Source organism: Sarcophilus harrisii, chromosome 4 (genome assembly GCF_902635505.1).
Source record: "Sarcophilus harrisii chromosome 4, mSarHar1.11, whole genome shotgun sequence".
Lineage (NCBI taxonomy): Eukaryota > Metazoa > Chordata > Mammalia > Dasyuromorphia > Dasyuridae > Sarcophilus > Sarcophilus harrisii.
This window is the reverse complement of record NC_045429.1, coordinates 410,804,024-410,825,819: the sequence shown is the minus strand read 5'-3', so window position 1 is coordinate 410,825,819 and position 21,796 is coordinate 410,804,024. Positions and strand designations below refer to the sequence as shown.

The 21,796-nt window shown below is 39.6% G+C and overlaps 2 protein-coding genes and 1 non-coding gene across 4 annotated transcripts in view; 1 reads left to right on the top strand and 2 right to left on the bottom strand.

The window, feature by feature from the left end:
* Window positions 1-9,503, bottom strand: part of KIAA1324 (KIAA1324 ortholog) — a 108,687-nt gene extending 99,184 nt beyond the window's left edge. The window contains exon 1 of one of the 2 annotated variants that reach the window (XM_031967207.1): window positions 9,474-9,503. Coding sequence is in view for 1 of the 2 variants with exons in the window: in XM_003769731.3 (XP_003769779.1) it covers window positions 7,167-7,322 (156 nt within the window). In the remaining variant the exon portion in view is untranslated. Of the gene's footprint in view, window positions 1-7,166; window positions 7,539-9,473 lie in introns of those variants that run through there. The other variant, XM_003769731.3, reaches the window with a different exon arrangement.
* A 67-nt stretch (window positions 9,504-9,570) lies between these two features.
* Window positions 9,571-14,882, top strand: C4H1orf194 (chromosome 4 C1orf194 homolog). The gene is made up of 5 exons (XM_003769717.2): window positions 9,571-9,755; window positions 11,262-11,378; window positions 12,413-12,528; window positions 14,202-14,332; window positions 14,736-14,882. Exons 1-5 carry the CDS (start codon window positions 9,678-9,680, stop codon window positions 14,804-14,806), a joined length of 513 nt encoding a protein of 170 aa, XP_003769765.1. The 5' UTR covers window positions 9,571-9,677; the 3' UTR covers window positions 14,807-14,882.
* A 5,068-nt stretch (window positions 14,883-19,950) lies between these two features.
* LOC111720738 lies at window positions 19,951-20,391 on the bottom strand. The gene has a single exon (XR_002770299.1).
* Between the last annotated feature and the right edge of the window lie 1,405 nt (window positions 20,392-21,796).

Sequence of the window (21,796 nt, the reverse complement as noted above, 5' to 3'; positions counted from 1 at the left end):
AAGAAAACCCTATGGACAAAGTCACATAGATCTGGACACAACTGAACAACAATAAACTGTTATTAGCTTAAAATATACTAAATTAGTGATTAAATATGTATAATTAATGGCAATTAAGTTATTCTTAATAGTTACTAAAATAAAAAACTAATCCAACAGATCTAAGCATCAAGATGTTTCCCAGATGATTAGTGTGGCTATTTCTACTCTTCATCCATTCTGTCAAGCTCTCCTGCCTTCACAATGTTCTAAATCCTTCTACCCTTCTACCATTCATCACCTACTTACCTAGCTCAGGCAATGTGCTATTAGCTAGAAGAAACCATAATCTCAGAGGGTCAACATTCCCCAGAAACTCTAAGCTTTTGCCCAATTGTAGGAATTGTCCACCCTTCTGAGTGTACAGGTGGTCTAGTCCAAGTTAATCACACTGTTTTAATAACAAAGGACACTCTCCGGCAAGGTATGTGACTTTTGCTAAGTCTTTAGCAAAGTTCCTAGAACTTTGGAAAAACAAGATTAGTTAGGAATTGAGATGGGACTGTTTTAGATTTAAAATAAACCCATTAGAATTAATTTGTTATTTGTGTGGTTCCAGTTTTAGGATATGGTACAAATTGTACAAGTGTCATTATACCTTGAAGCAGGGGAGACTAGTCCCAAGATCACATCCTTCTTTAGTTCCTTCCACTCCCATTAAATAAAGTATAACAGTTTTATAGATTGGTTTGTCATTGTTCAGTGATATCCTACTCTTCTTGATTTAGTGGATCATATAGCACGCCAGGCCCTTCAGCCTGAGGAGTTCAGCTTCCAATGTTATCTCTTTTAGTACTATTCATGGGATTTACTTGACAAAGATATTGGAGTGGTTAGCCATTCCTTCTCCAATGGATCACCTTTTATCAGAACTCTCCATTATGACCTGTCCATTTTGAGTGATCTGCACAGCTTTGCTCATAGTTTCATTGAACCACACAAGACCCTCCACCATGATAAATAAGGCAGTGATCCGGGAGATACCTGAATAGTAATCTATCTTTCCTTCTTTCCTTATCATTGATTAGCCACCAACAGATCCCAGGCCAAGATCCATTTGATCATTCTTTGGTCTGATCAACTCTAATTGAATATAAATAGCAGTCATTTCTGCTTTGACCCAAAACCCTGAGGGTCTTTCTCTCCCAGACTTATTTATTTTAGATTTTTTTTTTTTGGGGGGGGAACTAGGTGAAATTTCTGTCTAGCCTTAATCATTAAAATGATGTTGAAGAGTTTAGCTTAAGAAGGCCAAGGTTTCCCATTCCATCCAAAGCCACCTCCAATCATCCTAATCTCTATCTGGCCACTGGACCCCGATGGCTCTGGAGGAAAAAATGAGGCAGGTCATTTTGCCTAGCCCTTCCTCACTTCAATCCAATTCCCTTGCATGTCATGGCATCACCTCCCTGATGTCATGGTCCTCTTCAAGAAGGACAGACAAATAACAACAACAACCCTTCTTTTTATAGAGCAGGAGCCACAAAAAGGCACTAGAATTTATATAAGGCCTAGAAGTTGCCATGAAGCAGGGAAATAGTCCACCAAGACTTGTTAGCTTTCCCAGGTAGTATAAAAGTAGAATCTATAGAGAGAATTTAAAGCTGAAAAGCTTGTTTACATACATGTGTTTAAGTACCCTATTACAAAGCTCCTCCTTATAAATTTCTAACATCTGGTAATGGCTATATAATGTGAATGGTGCTGTTAATTCTCCTACTTTCTCAGCCTTCAGAGTCCTGATTGTGAAATGATTCCTCCTTTGCTTATTACACATAATCATCCTCCAAATTCTACTGATTATTTAAATCAGAACCTTCAGTCTTACTTCTTTCATTCCAATTGAAGCCCTTGCTATCATATTTTCAGATTCATGAGATAGTTTCATCAGAGGTTAGCCATCTTCCAGTCTCTCTGATCCAAGTTCTGTTCCCTACAACCGGATTAATTAGTCTCACAGCATCACCTTAGTCACTTCACTCCTATACTAAAAAAACCTTCAATGGTTTCCCCTGTCAGTTAAATGAAATTCAAACTACATTCAAAGACTTTCCCAATATGGCTCCAAACAACTTGTATAATAATTCCATTTTCTATTACTTCCTCTATATGTATATATATGTTTCAATCAAACCAGACCACACAAATGTTTCCTATATTAGAACTGATTTTTTTCTCTCCTATAAGGCTTTTTTCTCCTATAGTTTATCTACATTTTAGCAAAGCCATTAATAATAAAATGATTCATATAATTCTTATGGGGAAAAGGAGGGGCATAAGCTAGACAATAAGACAATAAAAAGGATTTGTAACTGGTTAAACCATTAAACTCAAAAGGTAGTTGATAACATTTTTGTCCACTTAAGAGGTTTGGGTTTTTTTTTTTGTTTTTTGCTGAGGCAATTGGGGTTAAGTGACTTGCCCAAGGTCACACAGCTAGGAAGTGTTTAGTGTTTGAGATCAAATTTGAACTCAGGTCTTCCTGAATTCAGGGCTGGTGCTCTATTCATTGTACCACCTAGCTGCCCCATACTTAAAGAGGTCTTTAGTGGGGTGCCCTAAGAAGCTATGTTTGGTCCTTGGGTATTAAGTTGGATTAAAAAGCAAAAACAAAAACCACAGATAGCATGTTAATCAAAGCTGGAGGAGATAGCCAACACAATGGAAGATAAAGTCAAGACTGAAAAAGATCTTTATAAGTTTTAATCCTGGGCCCAAATCAGTAAGATGAAATTTGATATGGATAAAATCTAAATTTGATTTCCAAACAAATAAACACAAACCAAAAAACTGCACAAGTACATGGTAGGGGAGAATTGACTAGATAATAGTTTATTTGAAAGAGATCTGGAGGTTTTGGTAGGCAATAAGTCCAAAATGAGTCAACAATGCAGTATGGAAGCCCAAAAAGTTAATGCAACTGTGGGTCACACACACACACACTTCCAAGAATTTCAGGAGCTATTAATCCTGCTTTATTCTGCTCTGGACAGAGTACATCTAGAATACTGTGTTTGATTCTCAGCACCACCTCTTAGGAAAGATGCTGATAAACTATAGAGCACATCCAGTGGAGGGCAATCGCGATGAGGAATAACTTTCAGTTCATGTTATATGAGGATTAACTGAAGGAAATGCTGAGGGCTGGGAATGGTTTCTTGGAGAAGGTGGGAGTTCTGCTGACACTTGAAGGAGTGACTACTACATAGCAGATGTTCAAATATTTGTTGAGGAAAGGAATGAATAATGATAAAACATGATTGTTTCATAAGAATAGAAAGTAAGCCAGCTATAGTGATTGTTGGCCATTTGGTATTTTAAAGTTTTTGTTCTTTTTCTTTAATTGAACAGAGATTTACCCTGAAACAAATATGCATATTTTTAAACATTAATATTCTTCAAGTGATGCTATCTGGTTGCAAATCATAGAAATTAAAGTGTCCCAAAGGTCAAAATTTCAGATAACCCAAATGGCAATGGAGAGGTACATGGTGGGCATATAAATAATGATTAACTAGTTGCAAATAAGAAATGGGTCAAAGACATCTTTCCAAGAGATATAATAGGAAAATAAGGCCATTCATGTATTAAAAAATAAAAGATAACAATTCAGCAGCCCAAATCAGGTACTATAATCCATGGAATAGTAAAAGACCTTGAGGAAAGCACCTAAAATGTTGGGTGGGGCCCCCATGGAGGATTTATTAGAGGACATAGACAAGAGTCAACCAGGATGAGGTATAGAAAGGTTGCAGTCTGCACTACTGAAGAGAGTACTATGTCAATAATCCCATTGACATATGCAAGTTCTAAGGAAATACTAAATATAACTTGGGACTAGTAAGTGATCTTCAGGTCCAGAATTTAGCTAAAATTCAGTTTCCCGTACTAGAAATCATTTTTCCCCTAGATGCTTCTCTGCTTCAGTCAATCTAGGAAGTATCTCTGAAAAGAACTGGGGAAGCCACACATATGGCATCCATATAGCTCCTGGTTTCTGATCAAAGATCAAGTTCAGATCAAAGACAATTTTTTGTTACTATATTCTTTAACAGAGATATGCTGCTAGCACAAGAAATATCCCATCAGGAATCAGTCAGCACTGAGCCAGCACCAGCATGGGAGTCATAAAATGATTAATTTAAAACAAACATTCAAACAGACCCCATCAAGCCTCAACACACTTTAGAGAGTGAAGAACTCATACTCATCCTGCCACCTCTGCCCCAACTAATCAAGTAATCCACTATTTCTTCTGCCTTATTAGATCCCAGGGGATTGCCCTGGCTCTCAGGAACCAAGGAAACATCACCAGCAATTGTCAGAAGGGTTAGAAGCAGTTAGAATGCTACTAAAAAGGACTGGCCTCATTCAATGATGTCAAGGCACAAATGCAAATGCATAGAGGGTGTTTCCAGCATTGTGTAAATGCTGGCTTGTTATTAAATGCTATTATTTTGCCTTGGCCAGAAAACATCTCCCAGCATAAAATACCTTGGGCTGGATTTCTTAAGTCCAAACCAAGATCTTAAAACTGAAACAGTCCAACCAAGCAAGAGGTGAATTTCCCCTCTCTAAGATTATGTTATGGGTATGGTTTAGAAATCCAGAGTCCTTCAGGATCTAATTCAAAGCCCTCAAATTAAGACTATCAATGAGGTGAATTTATCCTTTCCTGGAGGTGGATCTTGGAGTCTTGTGTGATTTGCTGGTCATTGTTTGGAGAAGGTGTGTGCAAACAATGCTGTGCTTGCTGCCAGCTCTAGTAGCCTGTCTCACAAGTTCATAGGGCTAGGCTGTGGTCTAAGACAATATAGAGGAAATAAAATAGATGGCTTCAAGAATATGAGGAGCAGGGAGAGAGGGAAAATCTATATTCATATAGTAAATTCATATAGCAAAAGATTCCCTCTATTTTATTGTGTTTATAAAACTGAAGATACTTGTTTAGACAGTACTAATTTAAAGGTAAAAGTCTTGAGTTCTCAAATATTAATTTTCTCCCCACATCAAGATAATAAAATCATGTTATTAAACATTTCTCATTTTCTCCTAGTTTACAAAAATTTTCATGGGAATTGTTAATTCAGTGATAGAACTCTTGAACTTTCCAAGTTTGATTTCCAGCCAAAAATAAATTTGTCTGGATTGGCTGGCTAATTCAGCACACAGTGCTACCAAGATTAAAATTGGGTATCTGATCTTTATGGGCTAAGAAACTTATTCATTTTTGCAGTCACTGAACAGTCTATTAATGATTAGCCTTAAATGATATGCCTTAAAGATATAAGGCATATGCTATAGATGTCCATAGAGTATAATAGCTGACTAAAATCCATGATCAATATTAGAAAAGCAATCCTATATTTTATAACATATTGATGATGTGTTAGTATTATCTTTAAAATTAGTCAGTCAACATTTTTAAGTACTTACTATGTGCCTAACACTAACACTATGCTAGCTAAGTGCTGAGGATACAAAAGGAGGCAAAAACATGGTCCCTTCTTTCAAGGGGAAAGATAATGGGGAAGATAATATATATAAATATCTCAGCACATATTAAATACATACAAAATGGACTGAGAAAGCGTTAATCTAGGGAGAAGACAGAAAAAAGATGCAAATTGAGTACTGACTGAAGCCAGGGGAACTAAGCAGAAGTGAGGGGAAAGAGCATGAGGGATAGATAGGGCAAAAAGCACAGGGACAGAAGGTAGGGGTGTTTTATAAGAGGAACAGCAAACAGAGCAGAATGGGCAGATTATGGAAATGGTAGAGGTGAATAAAATATAAAATGACTTGGAAAGGTAGGAAAGAGCCAGGTTATCATGAGTTCTAATGGCAACCAGAGTAGTTTACATTGGATCCTAACAATAAGTAAATATGTGAAGAAGAGGACATTTATTTCTTTAAAAATTCATTTCGATTCTTCATGACCTGGCCAATAATTACCTTACAATCTATCAAGAGATGGAATGAGACCCCAAGCGCCCTGTTTTTGTCTATCCAAAAATCACTAGCAAATAAACAAAAATGTTTCATAAATGCTATGCCAAATTTGAGACTTGCAATTATTTTTGCAATTTGGGACCTGATCTGTTTTGAAATGGTTAACATTTCACAGACATTACAGAGCAATATCTACTGTATCTCCTCTAATATTGTATGTACTCTATTACTAACTGTGCCATATGGTTAGGAAAAGTTATGCCCAGGAGAACCAAAATCATCCTGTCATTTCACTATTGTGGGAACTCAAGAAGTTTTGCTACTTACACCCCATTTACTTCCTATTTTTAAAGTATTTCAATAATTAATTGATCAAGAGGCACTCACTAAATTAAATTGTAAATCATGCTACCAAACATTTCAGAAATATCTGGAAAATCCAACTTTGAGGCAAGTTCAGAAATCCAGAAAAGATGTTAAGTACTGACTGAGAAAGAATACACTGTTGGAACTCAGAGAACTACCTGGAAGGAGGTAGGATCCTCTTCAGATACAAAACAAAGCACATTTCTCCCTTTAAAAGTTACAGAGAGAAAATAATCTGGTCTATTTTCCAGCTCGAAAAGTTACTGCATTTAATCCTGGAGGAAGAGTGATATTTTTTGGGGGGGAGGAGGGGTTCACCTGGCTTTTCTTTCTCATCCCTCTACCCCAATTATTCCCTTAAAAATGTAAACTAGTTCACTTTGCCTTTTTCCTTCCACTTTCCTAACTCCACTCTCTTATCACTTCAGCCCTCTTCTTTCTGAGGTTCCATCATGTTTTTAGCCCTTTGTTTTGAACCACTGATTATTTTTCCCTACTTTCTAGATGGACATTTCCTTCTTCCATTCTCTCCTGCTCCGTGACCCAGGCTCCTCTCTATTCCTGAGCAACTGGCGAGGGGAGATTGGACACCCCAAAGGATGAAGATGTTCTATTTCATAAGACCTCTAGGGCTTTTACATTTCTATGACGCCACTGTCTGTCCCACCTTCCCTCTCTCCCCACAGGAACCCAAACTCTTTGGGCCTCTGAAACTAGCTGGTGCTTCGACCCCAAGAAGTCTCAACCTGACTTCCTCTCTGGTTAAGGGGAGGGGGATAGGGGATACATTTGGGAGGGAGCGATGGTACCTCTTTGCAGGCGTGGAGCTCGGTTCCCTGAGCCACCTGGAAAGCAGCCCCAGCCCAGAGCAACAGCAGCAGCAGCAGTAGGAATACAGCAGGAGGCCTCTCAATTCTCTCCCTGTCTCTGGCAGAAGGATGGAGGCTGCTCCCAGCTCTAGCCATAGCGCTGCTAGGAGAGAGAGCAGCCTCAGGTGCTGCTGCCGCCACCGCTTCTGCTGGCAGAAGGAAGCAGAACCGGGAGGGAGGCACAAGGAGGGAGGATGCAAGGGGTTGGGCTCGCCTCAGTCACCTCCCTGCAGCTAGCCCAGGGCCGCCCATCCTCCTCCTCCCACCTTCCCTTTCTCCTCCTTCTACTGGCGTCGCCTTGGCAACCGCCTCCTCCTCCCTTCCGCGCGGGTGGGGAAGGGACCACGCGCGGTGCCTTTGCCGCTCACCTGCCTGTCGCCATGGCAGCAGCAGCCGCCGAAGCTACCACCCAGGCAAGCGAGTCGCGTGGGAGGACGCGCGCTAAAGGGCTGCAAACGGCTTAACAGACAAGGAAACTGCGCGTGTAAATGGAGCTTGAGGCATTAAAAAAATTCTACTGGTTCATGGTCCAGGTGCATCTGTTTCGGTGTGTGTGTGTGTGTGTGTGTGTGTGTGTGTGTGTGTGTGTGTTTAAATGCGGCTCCCTGCGTAAAGTATTTCTCTATTTTAGGGAGCTGCTTCTCAAAGTCTGCTTTCCTTCACTCCAAAGACACTCTCCCATTTATTAGAAAGTATGCCTGTTAACTAATGCTAAATCAGACTTGTCTTATCTGGTCTACCAGTTTTAAGCACAAGTATTTGCTAAGGAAGAGAAAAAAAAAAATGAAGTAAATGGTGTAGTGGATGGAGAGCCGACCTTGGCGTCAAGAAGACCAGGACTGAAATCTAGTCTGTGACACATATGGCTTTGTGTCTGTCTCTCCCACTCCAGACAGCTCTACAACTAGGATTTACAGCTGTGCTGATCAGCCTTAGTAGTTCCCCATCCCAATAATAAGTAACATTTATTTATGGTTTACATAATTATCCCATTTGTGAAATCACAGGTCCAGTTCCAGTGACTCCTCTACTGACAAAATACAGGATACTTTCCAGTGCGAATAAACACCTCTGTCTGCACTTAGGGAAACAAGAGTACAAGGGTGGCCATCAAGAGACCTTGGGGGAGAGACAGGAGGCAACATGTGCCAGGCTGGTCAAACCACCACAAGCGCCTAGACCACTATTTTCTCTCCCCGATTTTGATGGAGACAGCCCAGGTCTCTGAATTCAATACTTGGGAATGGTAAATGTTGCCAGCTCAGTGCCTAGGGCCATCAACCTGGGACACGACCCTTATGTAGGTGCTATAAGAAAAAAAAAATTCTTGTCTCCAAAGTCTCTGGCAATGATTCAAAATTAGAAACCTATGATTTTATCAGTTTATCAGCAAAGCAGATAATGCCCCTTTTAATACATATTTTAATATATATTAACATATATTTTAATATATAATATATATATTAAAAGGGGCATTATTATCTGCTTTGCTGATAAACTCTTAAGAAACCTTTCATATATGTTGCCACCTTCTCCATAAGAATGTTAGTTCCTTGAGGGGAGACATTTTTATTTGAATCCCCTGAGTTTCAAATGTTTTATTCATTTATTCATCTGAACTGTGGCTCGGACGTTCTCTATCTAGCCCTAAGCAAGTCACTTAACCTGTCTGAGTATTAGTACCCCAGGCCCATTGGGGATAAAAAGAAGTGGATAAGCCACCTCCAGTACTATTGAGGAAAGTGCTTTGCAAATCTCACTACGCTAAAGAAACACAAGTAATTATGCCGAATTCCCCAACAGTTTTGCCAAGGGCAGAAATATCATTTTCCTACCACATGGGGAAAGTAATTTTCCACACCATCTTTTATGACTTTTTTCCTAAAGCAGAAATTTCAAGACGTGTATTGTCTTTCTTCATGTAAGGCAAAGTTCTCTCTTGGAGACTCCTGGAAACTGTGGGTTACCTTTGCAACACTGTTCCCCAACCTAGCAAAATAAATAAAGCGTCCCGCCTGGAATTAGGAAGATCTGAGTTCAAATTTTACCTCAGACACTTATTAGCTGTGACCCTCCAAATCACTTAACCCTGTTTGCCTCAGTTTCCTCTCCTGTAAAATTAGCTAGAGAATGAAACGGCAAACCACTCCAGTGTCACTCCGGTGTCCTCGCCAAGAAAATCCCAAATAGGGTCACGAAGAGTTGATCACGACTGAAAGACGACTAAATAACAATAACTTAACCCACCTGCCAACTTGTAAGACCATTCCTGAGCTCTAACCTGGTCTCACTTAGATGAGTTCGAATCCCCACAGCTAGGGGCATCCCTAGTCATAGAGGAGGCGGGGCGTCGCCTAGCAACCTGCTCCTGGGATTCCAAACAAGAGGCACCGAGATCTCCATACGCCGTGTGGCTGGTCCTGAGCTTCTGGGCGGAGTTCGCTTCTCACTATGCCTCCTACTCGAGACCCCATTCAAAGCCCTAAGTACGAGAATGAAGAAACCTACGTGGGCAAAAGGGACTGCCAGGTATATCTCTAGGGGTCTGGGCGAGTGCCTTTATTTCCTTTCTAAAGGCAGAGAGACTTGTGAGCGAAAGAACACAAGATTTCGAATCCGAAGTCAAGAGTAGGGCTCTTGCTCATACAATTGAGCAGGTGTATCACCCCAGGAAAGCCATAAACTCCTCCATCAGCTTTCCAGGAAGCTTATTTATAAATAAATGTCCCCCACGGTTATCCTGGGAAGAAGTTATCAAGTTCTTTGTCTTTGGCGATCCATGAGTTTATAGGGTGTCCTGGAAATGCGATCCTGGTATAATAAGAGGTCTTCAAGGCATCCCAAAGTGAGCAAGATTCACTTTAAAATAATGAACTTTAAACTAGCTTTGTTTCCCTAAAGCTTTCCTAGCTCCCTATTCAGAGTGAATAGTGGTATCCTTTAAAGGTAGTGCTCCAAAATAGGGTAAAAAAGCCATACGTGTATTTTCAATACCTCCTTTTAACCCTTCCAAACTCGTGGGTTTTTAAAATTTTATAGCAACAACAAATATCTGTCAAGGTTTTTAATTGTTCATAAGGCTTTGCAAAGATTTTTCTTTGGCTTTTTCTCATGAACCCTGGTATATTAAATATTTGTGTGCTTCTTTTCCTCTTCTCCATCAGATCCTAAGATACTTGAGAACAGTCCCTGTCTTTGCATTCTCAATCCTAGAACAATGTTTCAAATAGAGTAGCCAATTTGAATTGTAAGAACCAACTATATGGAAGGTACTATTTATGAATTTAAATAGTTTTTCTTATGTGATTTGGCATCTTGAAGTGGAAAGTATAAGAGAAATTAGAGTAATTGTTACTTTAAAGCAAAAAAAAAAAACAAACAAACCCAAATCCTTTATTATCTGTCTGCTAATATTTGTAGAGAACACAGCTCACAATCAGAAACCTTTGTTCTAGAGAGGTAAAGGACTGGCATTGACATAACTGCATGACCATATGGTATACTTAATTTTAATGTGATCATATTAGTTTCAATAAGATAATGGTGTTTTTGCCTGTAGTTTGAGTACTAATTATGTTTTGCTGTTTCCATAAGTTTTTTTTTTCCTTTCATATCTCATTATTTTTATTATCCTTGATATCTCTATTTCATCACCCTGGTTAACCAGCTCTATCATTTAAAATTACTCCTTCCTTTGCCTCTGTGACAAATTATCCAGTTTCTATATGAATTTATTCCTTCCTATCTTTGCTTTTCTTCAATTTTCCTCTCTTTGAGGAAGCTCAACATCTCTAACTTAAAACTCACCCAACTGCCAAATAAGTATCTCCTCTAAATTTCTCTATTTCATTGAATGATAATATCACTCTGCTGGTTATCAAGACTCGAAACATTCAAAGGTCACAATTCTAGTGACAACTGTCATTCTTTATCTAACATTACAGTTGCTGCTTCTTGATAACAGAGGAACCAGTAGAGAGTTGTAAAAAACCACCAGGACATGACTCTCTGATGGCTGTGATTTGTGTCTTGCAGAAAGCCCCCTACACCAGCCCAAGCCATCTTGTCCAGCAGCAGGATCCTTGGAACCGACTCCATTCAACTACCACTGTTGCCAGTATCAGGAGGGATGTATATTTCTATGACCCAGAGGTACTGAGAACTAAGAATCCATTTTATTTTTTCCTGACTTGAAACAGAGCAGTTTTTAAAGAAATATGGTCAAACTTTGATTTTTTGGAAGATCTCGCCTTCCTTGTATCCATAATTTAAAAATCTACCAAAAAAGTTATCCAGACTCCCCTGCCTCACTCCTATCCTATTCTCAGGTCTCTGGAAAAAGAATCACCAAGAGTCAATTCTGGTCTGGCTCTGTTTCACTTTCACTTTGAACAAGTCACTGTCTCTCTGTGGGGCTTGCCCTTACTATGAAAATAGTGCCTGCTGGCTTTCTTCAGTTCTCATACATTGCCCATTGCTGCTGAGAACTGTCTTTAAGGTTAATTATCTGTGTAGCCATTTGCACTAGATTAAGCCACCCATATGCTGATTTTCCCCAGAAGGTGGCACCCCCAGCCACTACCTAACTTCCTAAATGTCTCCACTGATTTTAATAGGGAAAGCATATGGCTTGTGTGCCTTTTAAAAAGACAAATATCCTCCATTCCCACTCCCCAGGTAGCCAGCCTTACCTATGGTCCCTTGGACACTGTGGATTGACTCCTTTTTGGGACTGACCCAGTGTCTCCCATTTTCCACTGCCTAAAATGCAAGAGGATGCTAACTATGGGATGAATTACTATTGATCCCACATAATACAAATAAATTATAAAATTGACTTCTAAGATTATTAGAAAGGAAAATAGGGATTAGGCTCATTTAAAGTAGGAAATCAAACTTGGTAATACATAAGGGATTACTGTGTCAAGCAAGAAATGCCTCTAATGCAGGATGTCCCAAAAGTCTTAGTGCAGTTTTAAACAGACCTCAGTGCAAGAGCTTTTAAGCGATTAAGTTTTAGACAGAACTGAGACTTTTAGGACACCCTGTATAAAGACTTGCTGCTGGATCTCAAACCAAACAAAATCTCTACTAAGTTCTTGGGTGGAGGCGGGGGGGAGGAGAGGAACAGAGCTTGGCAAGAGCAAAAGGCCTATAAATGACTGTCTTGCCGACTTCTATTCCAGATCCCTTTGGATGACTTGGATTTCCGAATAACATCCTTGTACAATCACCATACTGGACTGTTTCAGGACAAGGCACAGGTGCTAGTCCATCAGGAGACTATCAATGATACTCATGGGTAAGTAGATTAGACAGTGAATTCTAATAAAAGCGGTCAGTACCTTAAGGTGAAGAGTTTAGTCCCAGAGTTTCTATGCTGAATCTATCAACCATCTTCTTATTTCAATATTACCATATGATCATGCCATATATTCAGGAGGAGTCTGACTATTTCAGCTTAGAGAACTCCTAGAAGGTTGCAATCTTTCCAAAAGTTAGTAGATAAATTCTAGGGAAGTTACCTAAAGCCCAAATCACCAGGATCATATTAAATATCATAAAGAGAATTTGAACCTTGAACATTTTGACTCCCAAGTCTAGTGTTCCTATTCACTAAGTCACATTGTTTCTGCAATAGGATCACAAATTGTTAGCTTAAAAAATTAATACTCTTATTTGTATATATACACATCTTTGTGTACATATATGTGTCTACATACATATCTGATATAACAACTTTTCATGTTTTCAGTCACTATCTAAATAGACAGAAATTCTTCTGTACCCTCCGTTGCTAGATATCCCTACATACCAGTCCAATCCAGCTGCTCCACACAAATACTCTTCAAATCAATTCCAATTTCCACAGTTTTTCTGCATCAGTTAAGACACATAAGCGCAATATTCAGAGGATTTTTTTTCTTGTTTTGAATTGACCTAATTTGAATAAATAATGATAATCTTATTTATACAGACCTTTTACATTTTAAAGCACTTTTCTCTCAACAACCACCCTCTAAAAGGTAGTACATGTAGTATTATTCCCATTTTAAAAGGCAACTGAGACTGAGACTTTAAGCAACTAACCTAAAGTCAATGGGAAAAATTATTTTTAAAAGTATTTAATCTGCAATTTAAACACACACACTTATTTAAAATTACTATTAAGGACTAGGCACTGAAGATACAGAAATAGAATTGAAACTGTCCAACACTCATGATAAGAGTCTGAGTAGCTTAGATACTGCTGCAAAGAGATCTTAAAAGCAGAGGGAAATGTGGAGGTATTAATTCTGTCAGAACTAGAGTTTGAATTCAGGTCTCCTGACACCAAGGCCAAAGGTTCATTCTACCACATTAAGACTCTTCTTAGTTTTTCCACTTAAAAAAAAAAAAAAAAATTAAGATCAAAATCCACAGGATTTGAATCCAGGTCTTCTTGACTCCTAAGTTCTGCTTTATCCATCATAACTTGCTTTCTAAGCCACTTGTTATAGGAACCCAAGCAAGTCAAAGGTTCATAGGTTTGGAGAGGGAAAGGAACTGAGAGGTCAATGAATCCCATGCACTCATTTTATACCTGGGAAAATCAGGGCCTATAGAAGGTACATGATTTGTCCAGGATCTCAATTGGTAGTGTCTTTGATAGCATTGAAAACCAGGTTTTCTGACTCCAAAGTCACTGCTCTTTCCACTATTCTACCCTACCTCTTAGTTCCTCATATTCCTCATCTGGGCAGGATAAAAATCCTTGCATTATTTGATAGAAGAGAATATGTATGCAAAAATATTTTATAACCATTAAGGTGCTATATAAATATGATTTTTTAATCACAATTTAAGGTGACTTTGAAGTTAAAAAAAAAAAAGTCCATATGAACCTTGACTTTCTGGGAAGCTTTTCTTACAGGTCAGCTTTGGAATTCTGCTGTATTTGACTATTATCTGGTTTCTTTCCTTGGTTTGTTCCAGAGTTGTCAAACTACAGTACCCAGATGAGATTCTGCCTCCTTGTCCCCTACCTCCCATCACTACTCGAGCAATGATGAGACACTGGGTCAGTCCCAAAAAGGAGTCAATCCACAGTGTCCAAGGGACCATAGGTAAGGCTGGCTACCTGGGGAGTGGGAATGGAGGGTATTTGTCTTTTTAAAAGGCACACAAGCCATATGCTTTCCCCATTAAAATCAGTGGAGACATTTAGGAAGTTAGGTAGTGGCTGGGGGTGCCACCTTCTGGGGAAAATCAGCATATGGGTGGCTTAATCTAGTGCAAATGGCTACACAGATAATTAACCTTAAAGACAGTTCTCAGCAGCAATGGGCAATGTATGAGAACTGAAGAAAGCCAGCAGGCACTATTTTCATAGTAAGGGCAAGTTTTTGTTCTTTTGCAAACACCTTTATTGAATCATGAAATAGGAGTCCCCTTCAGCAGTGCATTGAGATCTCTGGAGTGCCAGGCAACATGACAGCTTCCTAACTCTTGTATTTCTTTTCTCCACAGTGTCCCCTCACAATGCAGCCACCAATGGCGGCTACTCTCGCAAGAACGATGGTGGCTTCTTCTCCACCTAGTCTTTACTATTGCCCACATGAATAACTTAAGCAACCCTTCCTCACATCCATTAAATAAACTTATAATCAAATGAAACTTTTGAAGGCATATGGTGTTTCTCAGGGACAGGGAGAAAGCTTACCATCAGAGCACTTGCAAAATGTGGAGAACTTTCCCCATAGTCAAAAACAAACAAACTGAGTATTGAAAAAGATGATAAGATTAAAAAAAAATTCATGGATTACGAATGGAAAAATAAGAGTTTGGATAGGAGCAACTTGTAACTTAGGAGCAAGTTAAGTGGCATAATGGATGGAGTACTGGGCCTGAAGTCAGGAAGCCTCACCTTCCTGGGTTCAAATCAAGCCTCAGACACTTACTGTGTGACCTTGAATAAATCATTTATCCCTGTTTGCCTTGGTTTTCTCTTCTGTAAAATGAACTAGAGGAGAAAATGACAAAAACAATTCCCAGGATCTTTGCCAAGAACACTCCAAATGGGATCATGAAATCAGAAATGACTAAACAAGAAGCAGTTTCTTAGTTCTTTTTGTGACACCCAATCTCTTCATTCTCAAATATAAGCTCCAGGAATATGCAATATTTTTCCCCTATTATGTGAGTTACTGGTGTTTTCTTTGGAGGCCCGAGGATGCATTCTTTGTACAGTTCTTTCTTCCAATTAGGATTTCAAGTCCAAGATTCTGGATTTTGCATCTTTACTTTCTTTTACCACATTTTCCTTAAAGAAAAGTTTCCTTTGCATGTGGTCTATGTAATATGAAATTCTAAGACTAATAACTTGTAAAGAAGCAACATTCTTAAATATATAACTATCCAGTGCTTGTACAGACATCTCTTGTATCATTTTGCTATTTGAATAATTGAAAGAAAACCTAGTAGACTACCATTAATGAATCAGAGAAGGTAATCTGTGCTGTAGTACACTTACATAATAAGAGACTGGCAAATGAATAGAGACAGCTCAGTACAAGGCCTAGAAAATTAAATCAGCTCATCCTTTTGTCATTCAGTTGTATTAATTACTTGAGGATCCAGTGAGGAAAGAACAGTTCCCTGAGCTGTTGAGTTAGTGGTCTAATCTAATCAGAACATTCAAACAGCAGTCAAGGAGATTCGATTTACTGTAAAATCCGGAACCAAGAAAGTTTTGGTTTCTGAACATCAGAGCAGTTAGCAATTTCATCCTGGCAGTTGGCATTTTTTTTACCAAGACAGTAACCACAGGGAAACTGAATTTATATTATATCTGTGTTTCTGGCTCATAAAAATGGTAAGGAATTTGACTTAATGGTTAGGACAAACTATGTAAAGACAAAGAGTTAAAGTGTGAAATTGAAAGGCAGAAAACAGATAAAGTGAAAGAAGAGCTCAAAGGGACAGATGGAAATGGAAATGGAGCAAGATTGGGTATCATTATTGAGAACCATGGTGTTTCAGTTTGAAAATCATTTAAGTATTGGTGTTTCTTAAGGTTTTAGCTTAGACGGTATTTCCATGCCCTTTCATTGATGATCACCATTTCCAGGAGTTCATGTTTACCACCTGTATTCACGTGACCCCTAAATCTTTTAAATTACCATCTGTAATATTCTTCTCTAAAATGTAATCTTCTCTTGTTGAGGTTTCCTTGGGGTCTCTGGAGACAGTCTTTATTTCAGTTCAGTAATCACAAGTGCAGCCAGGGATTAAAGTCCAAATCCTTTATTGTCTCCTTCAAAGTCTTGTCTCCTTCCTTCACTTGCGGCTCAGCTAGTTTTTCTGGAGGCCTATCTCTCTCCTTGGTTCCAAGAGCCGCTGCTCCCGCCTGCCTTCTCAGGTTTCTGAATCTCCCCGACTTCCAAAGGTTTATGCTTCAGCTTCCAACCACAACAAAAGGGAAAGATGGAATGAATCTGTCTCAGCCTCCTAGAGCTTCTAGTGTGCTTGTCCTTTCTGGCCCTGAGAGCTTCTAGCTTATATGCTATACACTTGAGTATACACCAATCATTATATCACTAGGAAACGATTATTTGTTGTAGGATTAAATCAATGCTAAACTAGATTTAACCATTGTCTCAATTCCACTTAGTACCTTGTTTTAAGTTCTGGCACATAACATCTCCTTGTAGGATCAGATTATACTGAACCATGCTAAAGTAGATAACTATTGTCTCTATCAATTCCACTGACTCAGCACCTTGTTTCAAGTTCTGGCCCATAACAACCATCACCATCTCCCATCCACCCACCCAACTTCTTTCCATCAGTGATGCATTTCCAGCTGGACTACTGGTCATCTGTCTAGGTAACCGAACTTGAACATATCTAAAACTGAATTTGTAATCTCATCCTCCACACCCAAACTCTAGCTGATTTCTGTTAGTCACCTAGGTATAAAACCCTAGAGCCACAATTGATCCATCTCTATCCTTACTCTTTGAAGTCAAATTGGATCATTTCTATCAGTGAAAATTTCTTTCATACCCAATTTTCCATTTCCACTGAAGTCACCTAGTTCAAACATTTATCTTCTCTCACTTAAAAGAGTTTCCAATTTGGATTTCCTGCCTCCAATGTCTCCTCCTTAATTCCCTGAATAATCTTCATTATGCCTTATTATGCCAGTCCTTTACTTTAGAAACCTTTACTGGCTCTTCACTGCCTCTCTAATAAAACAAATTTCTGACCCTGATAATCAAGGTTTTCCATAATCTAACTACTAAGGGAATCAATCTTATTCCCTTAACATAATCTATGTTGAGCCAACCAAACCAATCTTTTCTTTTCGGCCCTTATTCATATTTTGTCCTTCCGCATCTCTATGTCTTTATTTATTACCTCCTCCTTACTTAGAGCTTCACGCTGAGACCTATTTTTCTAGAGCCAAATCAGATGCTACTATTCTGTGAAGTCTTGCTCCTCAATGAAAGCCATCTTTCTCTAAAATTCCTCTGTGGACCTTGCCTGCATTATTCCTTTGCAACTTCCTCTCCCCTTCATATCAATTATTTGTGTACTTCACATTCCATTAGACTACAAATTCCTGGTAAAGCAGTTATGTTTTAGATCATTTAAAATAACTGGACTGTATAAAATACCTGAGAGTATACCAATTAAAATAAACACAGGAACTATATAAATATAAACATAAAACACTTTTTATACAAATAAAGTTGGAACTAAATAATTGTAGTAATTGTTCACAAGTAGGTAAAACCAATATAATATAATTTTACCTATTTACATAATGCCAGCTCAATTAAATTACTAAAAAAATTATCTGAGTTAGAAAAAACTTTAAAGTTCATTTAGAAGACCAAAAAGTCAGGAACTTCAAAGAAACGGGAGGGGGGGCACAGATATGAAGGAAACATAAAGTAGATTTAGTAGTATCAGACCTTAAATCATCTTATAAGGTAAGAGCATTGTTGAGATATAAAATGGATTTTATTTTAAATTAAAATTTTCTTGTATAAAATCTATGCAGCCAATAGAAGAAGGCATGCAGAAAAGTGGAAGAAAAAGCTTCCATAGATAATCTCTCCAATAGAATGTGATTGGGTTGGAAATACTGCTGTGGTCTAGGAAATGAGATGGTTGATTTAGAAAAATATGGAAAAACTTGGACTTAAAAGATGCTATCCATCTGCAAAGAAATAGGTAACTGAAATTAAGCATAGTACGGTCTTAATCTGTGTATATTTGCATATGCATGTGTATATACATAGACATATGTATGTATATATGCATGCATATTGTAGATTTATATAAATTTACATATATGTGTAGCTTTACATAAATCTATAAATCATGTTTTCTATATTTAATATATTAAACTATATACATACATGTAAATATAGAAGCCTAATTGTAGCTGCCTGGAGTGGGGAAGGGAAGAAAGAGAGGGGGGAAAAAAAAGCCCACAGCAGAGAACAAAAGAAAACTTACAAGGAAGCAAAGTGGGCAGCTTTGAAAACAATACGTAGTATTTATTATAAAGGTTTTCTTGAAATGGAAACATATTGCTTTATAGTGAATCCCCTCTTAAGTTCTGCTATGTATATAGCAATTTTTTTTGTGCACTTGTTTAAATTTAAAAACAAATCACATTTCCCTCACTCATGCATTTGCATTGACTTTTTCCCATGTTCAGATGTTCTTCACTTTTAGCTTTCTTCAAGACTCAATTTAAATTCCACTTTGAGCTTTTCCCAGCAGTTTACCAACTCTCCACAGAACCTTCTAAGATTTCCTTTCACTACTCTGTTTTTAAGCATTTACACATTATTCCCATAAGAGGTGCAGGAAAAATGGTGCTTATGTGGTACGAGTAAATGCAAAATAAATGCTTGGTGACTTGACAAAAGTCCTTCAAATTCTGGTTCTATACTACCTTTTTAGAACTAATAAACTTTAGTCTCTTAGCTGCTAGTGTCTCCCTTCCATATATATCAGAATATATGCACATAATCTGTAGACTGTATATTTTATATATATATGTGTATATATAAAAATAAATAAATATATAAATAAAAAATATATATAAACTTGTCTCATATATATATATATATATATACACATACACATATATATATATATATACATACACACACATATGGATACACACGAGACAAGTTTGTTTCCTCCATATAATCTAAGCTTTCCATCTGATACTTTCCGTTTGTCCTGTATCCCCAGTACCTGGCACACTATAACGGACAAGAAATGGCTTTTTGATAATCAGCTCATCGTTACTGAAGGCTGTCATAACAGCACCTGTCCAAAAGCCAAGGCTCTTAAGAAATCTCACTTAGACCAGACCCTTCACTTTGCCGCCAGGAAATGGAAGCCCCCAGAGGAAATGGGGGACGGGTTTAGGGTTAAGTAGCCAATTGGCAACGCCAGGGCTCCGACTACGTCAAGCACTCCTATAATACATGCTGATGTATTCGCCACCATTCGAATGCTCATGGACGGAGATGGCTGGACGCCGGGAGAGGAGGCGCGGAGCCTCCAGCGCGGCCCCTCCCCGCCCCTGGACGCCCTCCTTAGGAGGCGCCCTCCTTAGGAGGCGCCCACGGGCGCTCAGGGCTCCGCACCGCGGGAACTCCTCCCAGCGGGCTGCCGGCGCCTGGCAGAGGGGGATGGGCGGCGGGCTCGCTCAGATCAGAATCGCCTCGATACTCAAGGGCAGGGGCGAGCCCCGCCTCGTCTATCTGATCAACTCATCACTTCTGAGCGCCCGGCCGGGCCGGCCCCGGAAGGGCCGGCTCGGGAAGCCCGGGAGCGGCCGCCGCCTGTTCGCATAGGCCTCGCCGCACAGCGCCTCGGCCCGGGGGGGGCCGGGGCTTCGCGGGAGGAGAGCTTCTCATCTCGGGCCGGGCCGGCGAGGCGGGAGCGCGACCCGATCAAATAAGATCAGAGTGTAGGGGGGGAACGCGTCAGGAAGGGGTCGGTTCGGCACGCGGGCACGCACTCGCCTTGCACACTCACACTCGGGACTTGCACGCACACCCACACGGCTTGCACGCGTCCTTGCTCGCTAAACTCAGCCACCTCACGCACAACAAACACCCCGCGTGCTTAAACCTCACCGCTCCCAAGATCGAGATCCCGCCTATAAAACCTAACTTCTTCCGGAAGCGCCTTTTATAGATTTTTTTTTTTCCTTTTCCGCCCCGCCCCCGTCTCGAGGGGTTATGGGAGTAACCATAGAGCTGTCGCCGGATGGAGCGCCTTCTATCCGTCGGCAAGCGCTGCCCCCTGGCGTTGAAACGGGGGAACCAATAGGGCTGTTAACGGATTACGGAGCCTAGTTCCGGGGAAAGTGGAAAATAATGAACTTGTTATAAATGTTTTGGAATTAAATAACTAGATCTAGCGGCACAATCTTTACAAAGAGTTCGCTTCCCAGTAACACGGAGGGAAGAGTTATTTTTGACCAGGAAAGGGCCAAAATTTTCCCTTTTTGGGGGAAAAAAGGGAGATTTCGGGGTAGGAAACTCCTGGTATGGGAAAAGCGCCCCCCCCTACGCTCAGCCGCTGGTGTCCCGGACAGGTTGAGTGAGTTGTCTGCGGGGTGTATAGCGCGTGGTCTTCAGAGCCCGAGCCCAGAACTTCCTCACTGCAAAGCCAACCCTCCGCCCGCACTGCAGGCATAGTGTCCCATTGCCGGAACACCGGCGGGAAATGTCCTGCCCAGGATCGTACAGATAGCGAACATCGCAGTCTCCCCGCTTTCCTGGCCTTATTTCGCTAAATGCACCGGCGGCATAATTCTTGCCGAGCCCGTCGCCACCGTCCGTCTTTTTTCTGGGTATATTTTCCATGTTTGGAGTGGAAGTTACTGATTCAGATTATAGATTCACCAAAGCCCGATTGCGTGTAACTTTTTATACGCCCAGTGCTTTAAAGAGAAACAGTATCCAGGGTATGTTTATTGATTCTGATGGAGTCCCGGGTTTATGTAATCTCTCGGAATTTAAGCAACTGTTGAAAGCTCTGAATTGTAGAAAAATAACCACCAGCACTGGTAAAGGGATTTTCCTCACCTAGGAGTTACTTTATTCAGGAATGAAACTACAGAAAGACTCCCTGTCTCCTCTCATATGAAGTGTGGATAATACTAGCATTATCTGCCATGATAAGCTTGTTAGGAAAATGCTTTGCAAACCTTAATATGTATATTGAATATTAATATATTGTTTATTAATTAATATGTATATTAATTAGTGGCATCCTTAGCTAAAAGTATAGCATCCGCTTCCTGCCCTCAAAGAAGGCAAATACATTTTATTAAAAGGAAAAAGAAAATGAAAGGGCTTTTTAAATGCTTTATCCAAACACAAGGTTTTGCAATGGTGAATGCTGAAAATTATCTATGCATGTGTTTTGAAAATAAAAAACTTTACAAATGAAAGTGGCCTAGCTGTACCAGATATAAAACTATATTATAAAGCAGCAGTCATCAAAATCATTTGGTATTGGCTAAGAAACAGACCAGTTGA

Bases quoted from the DNA above. Each gene is read 5' to 3' on its own strand.
- C4H1orf194 (XM_003769717.2), top strand. From the start codon at position 9,678: ATGCCTCCTACTCGAGACCCCATTCAAAGCCCTAAGTACGAGAATGAA. The intron at 11,379-12,412 runs GTACTGAGAACT...CTTCTATTCCAG, and splicing joins TATATTTCTATGACCCAGAG to ATCCCTTTGGATGACTTGGA. The intron at 12,529-14,201 runs GTAAGTAGATTA...GGTTTGTTCCAG, and splicing joins ACTATCAATGATACTCATGG to AGTTGTCAAACTACAGTACC.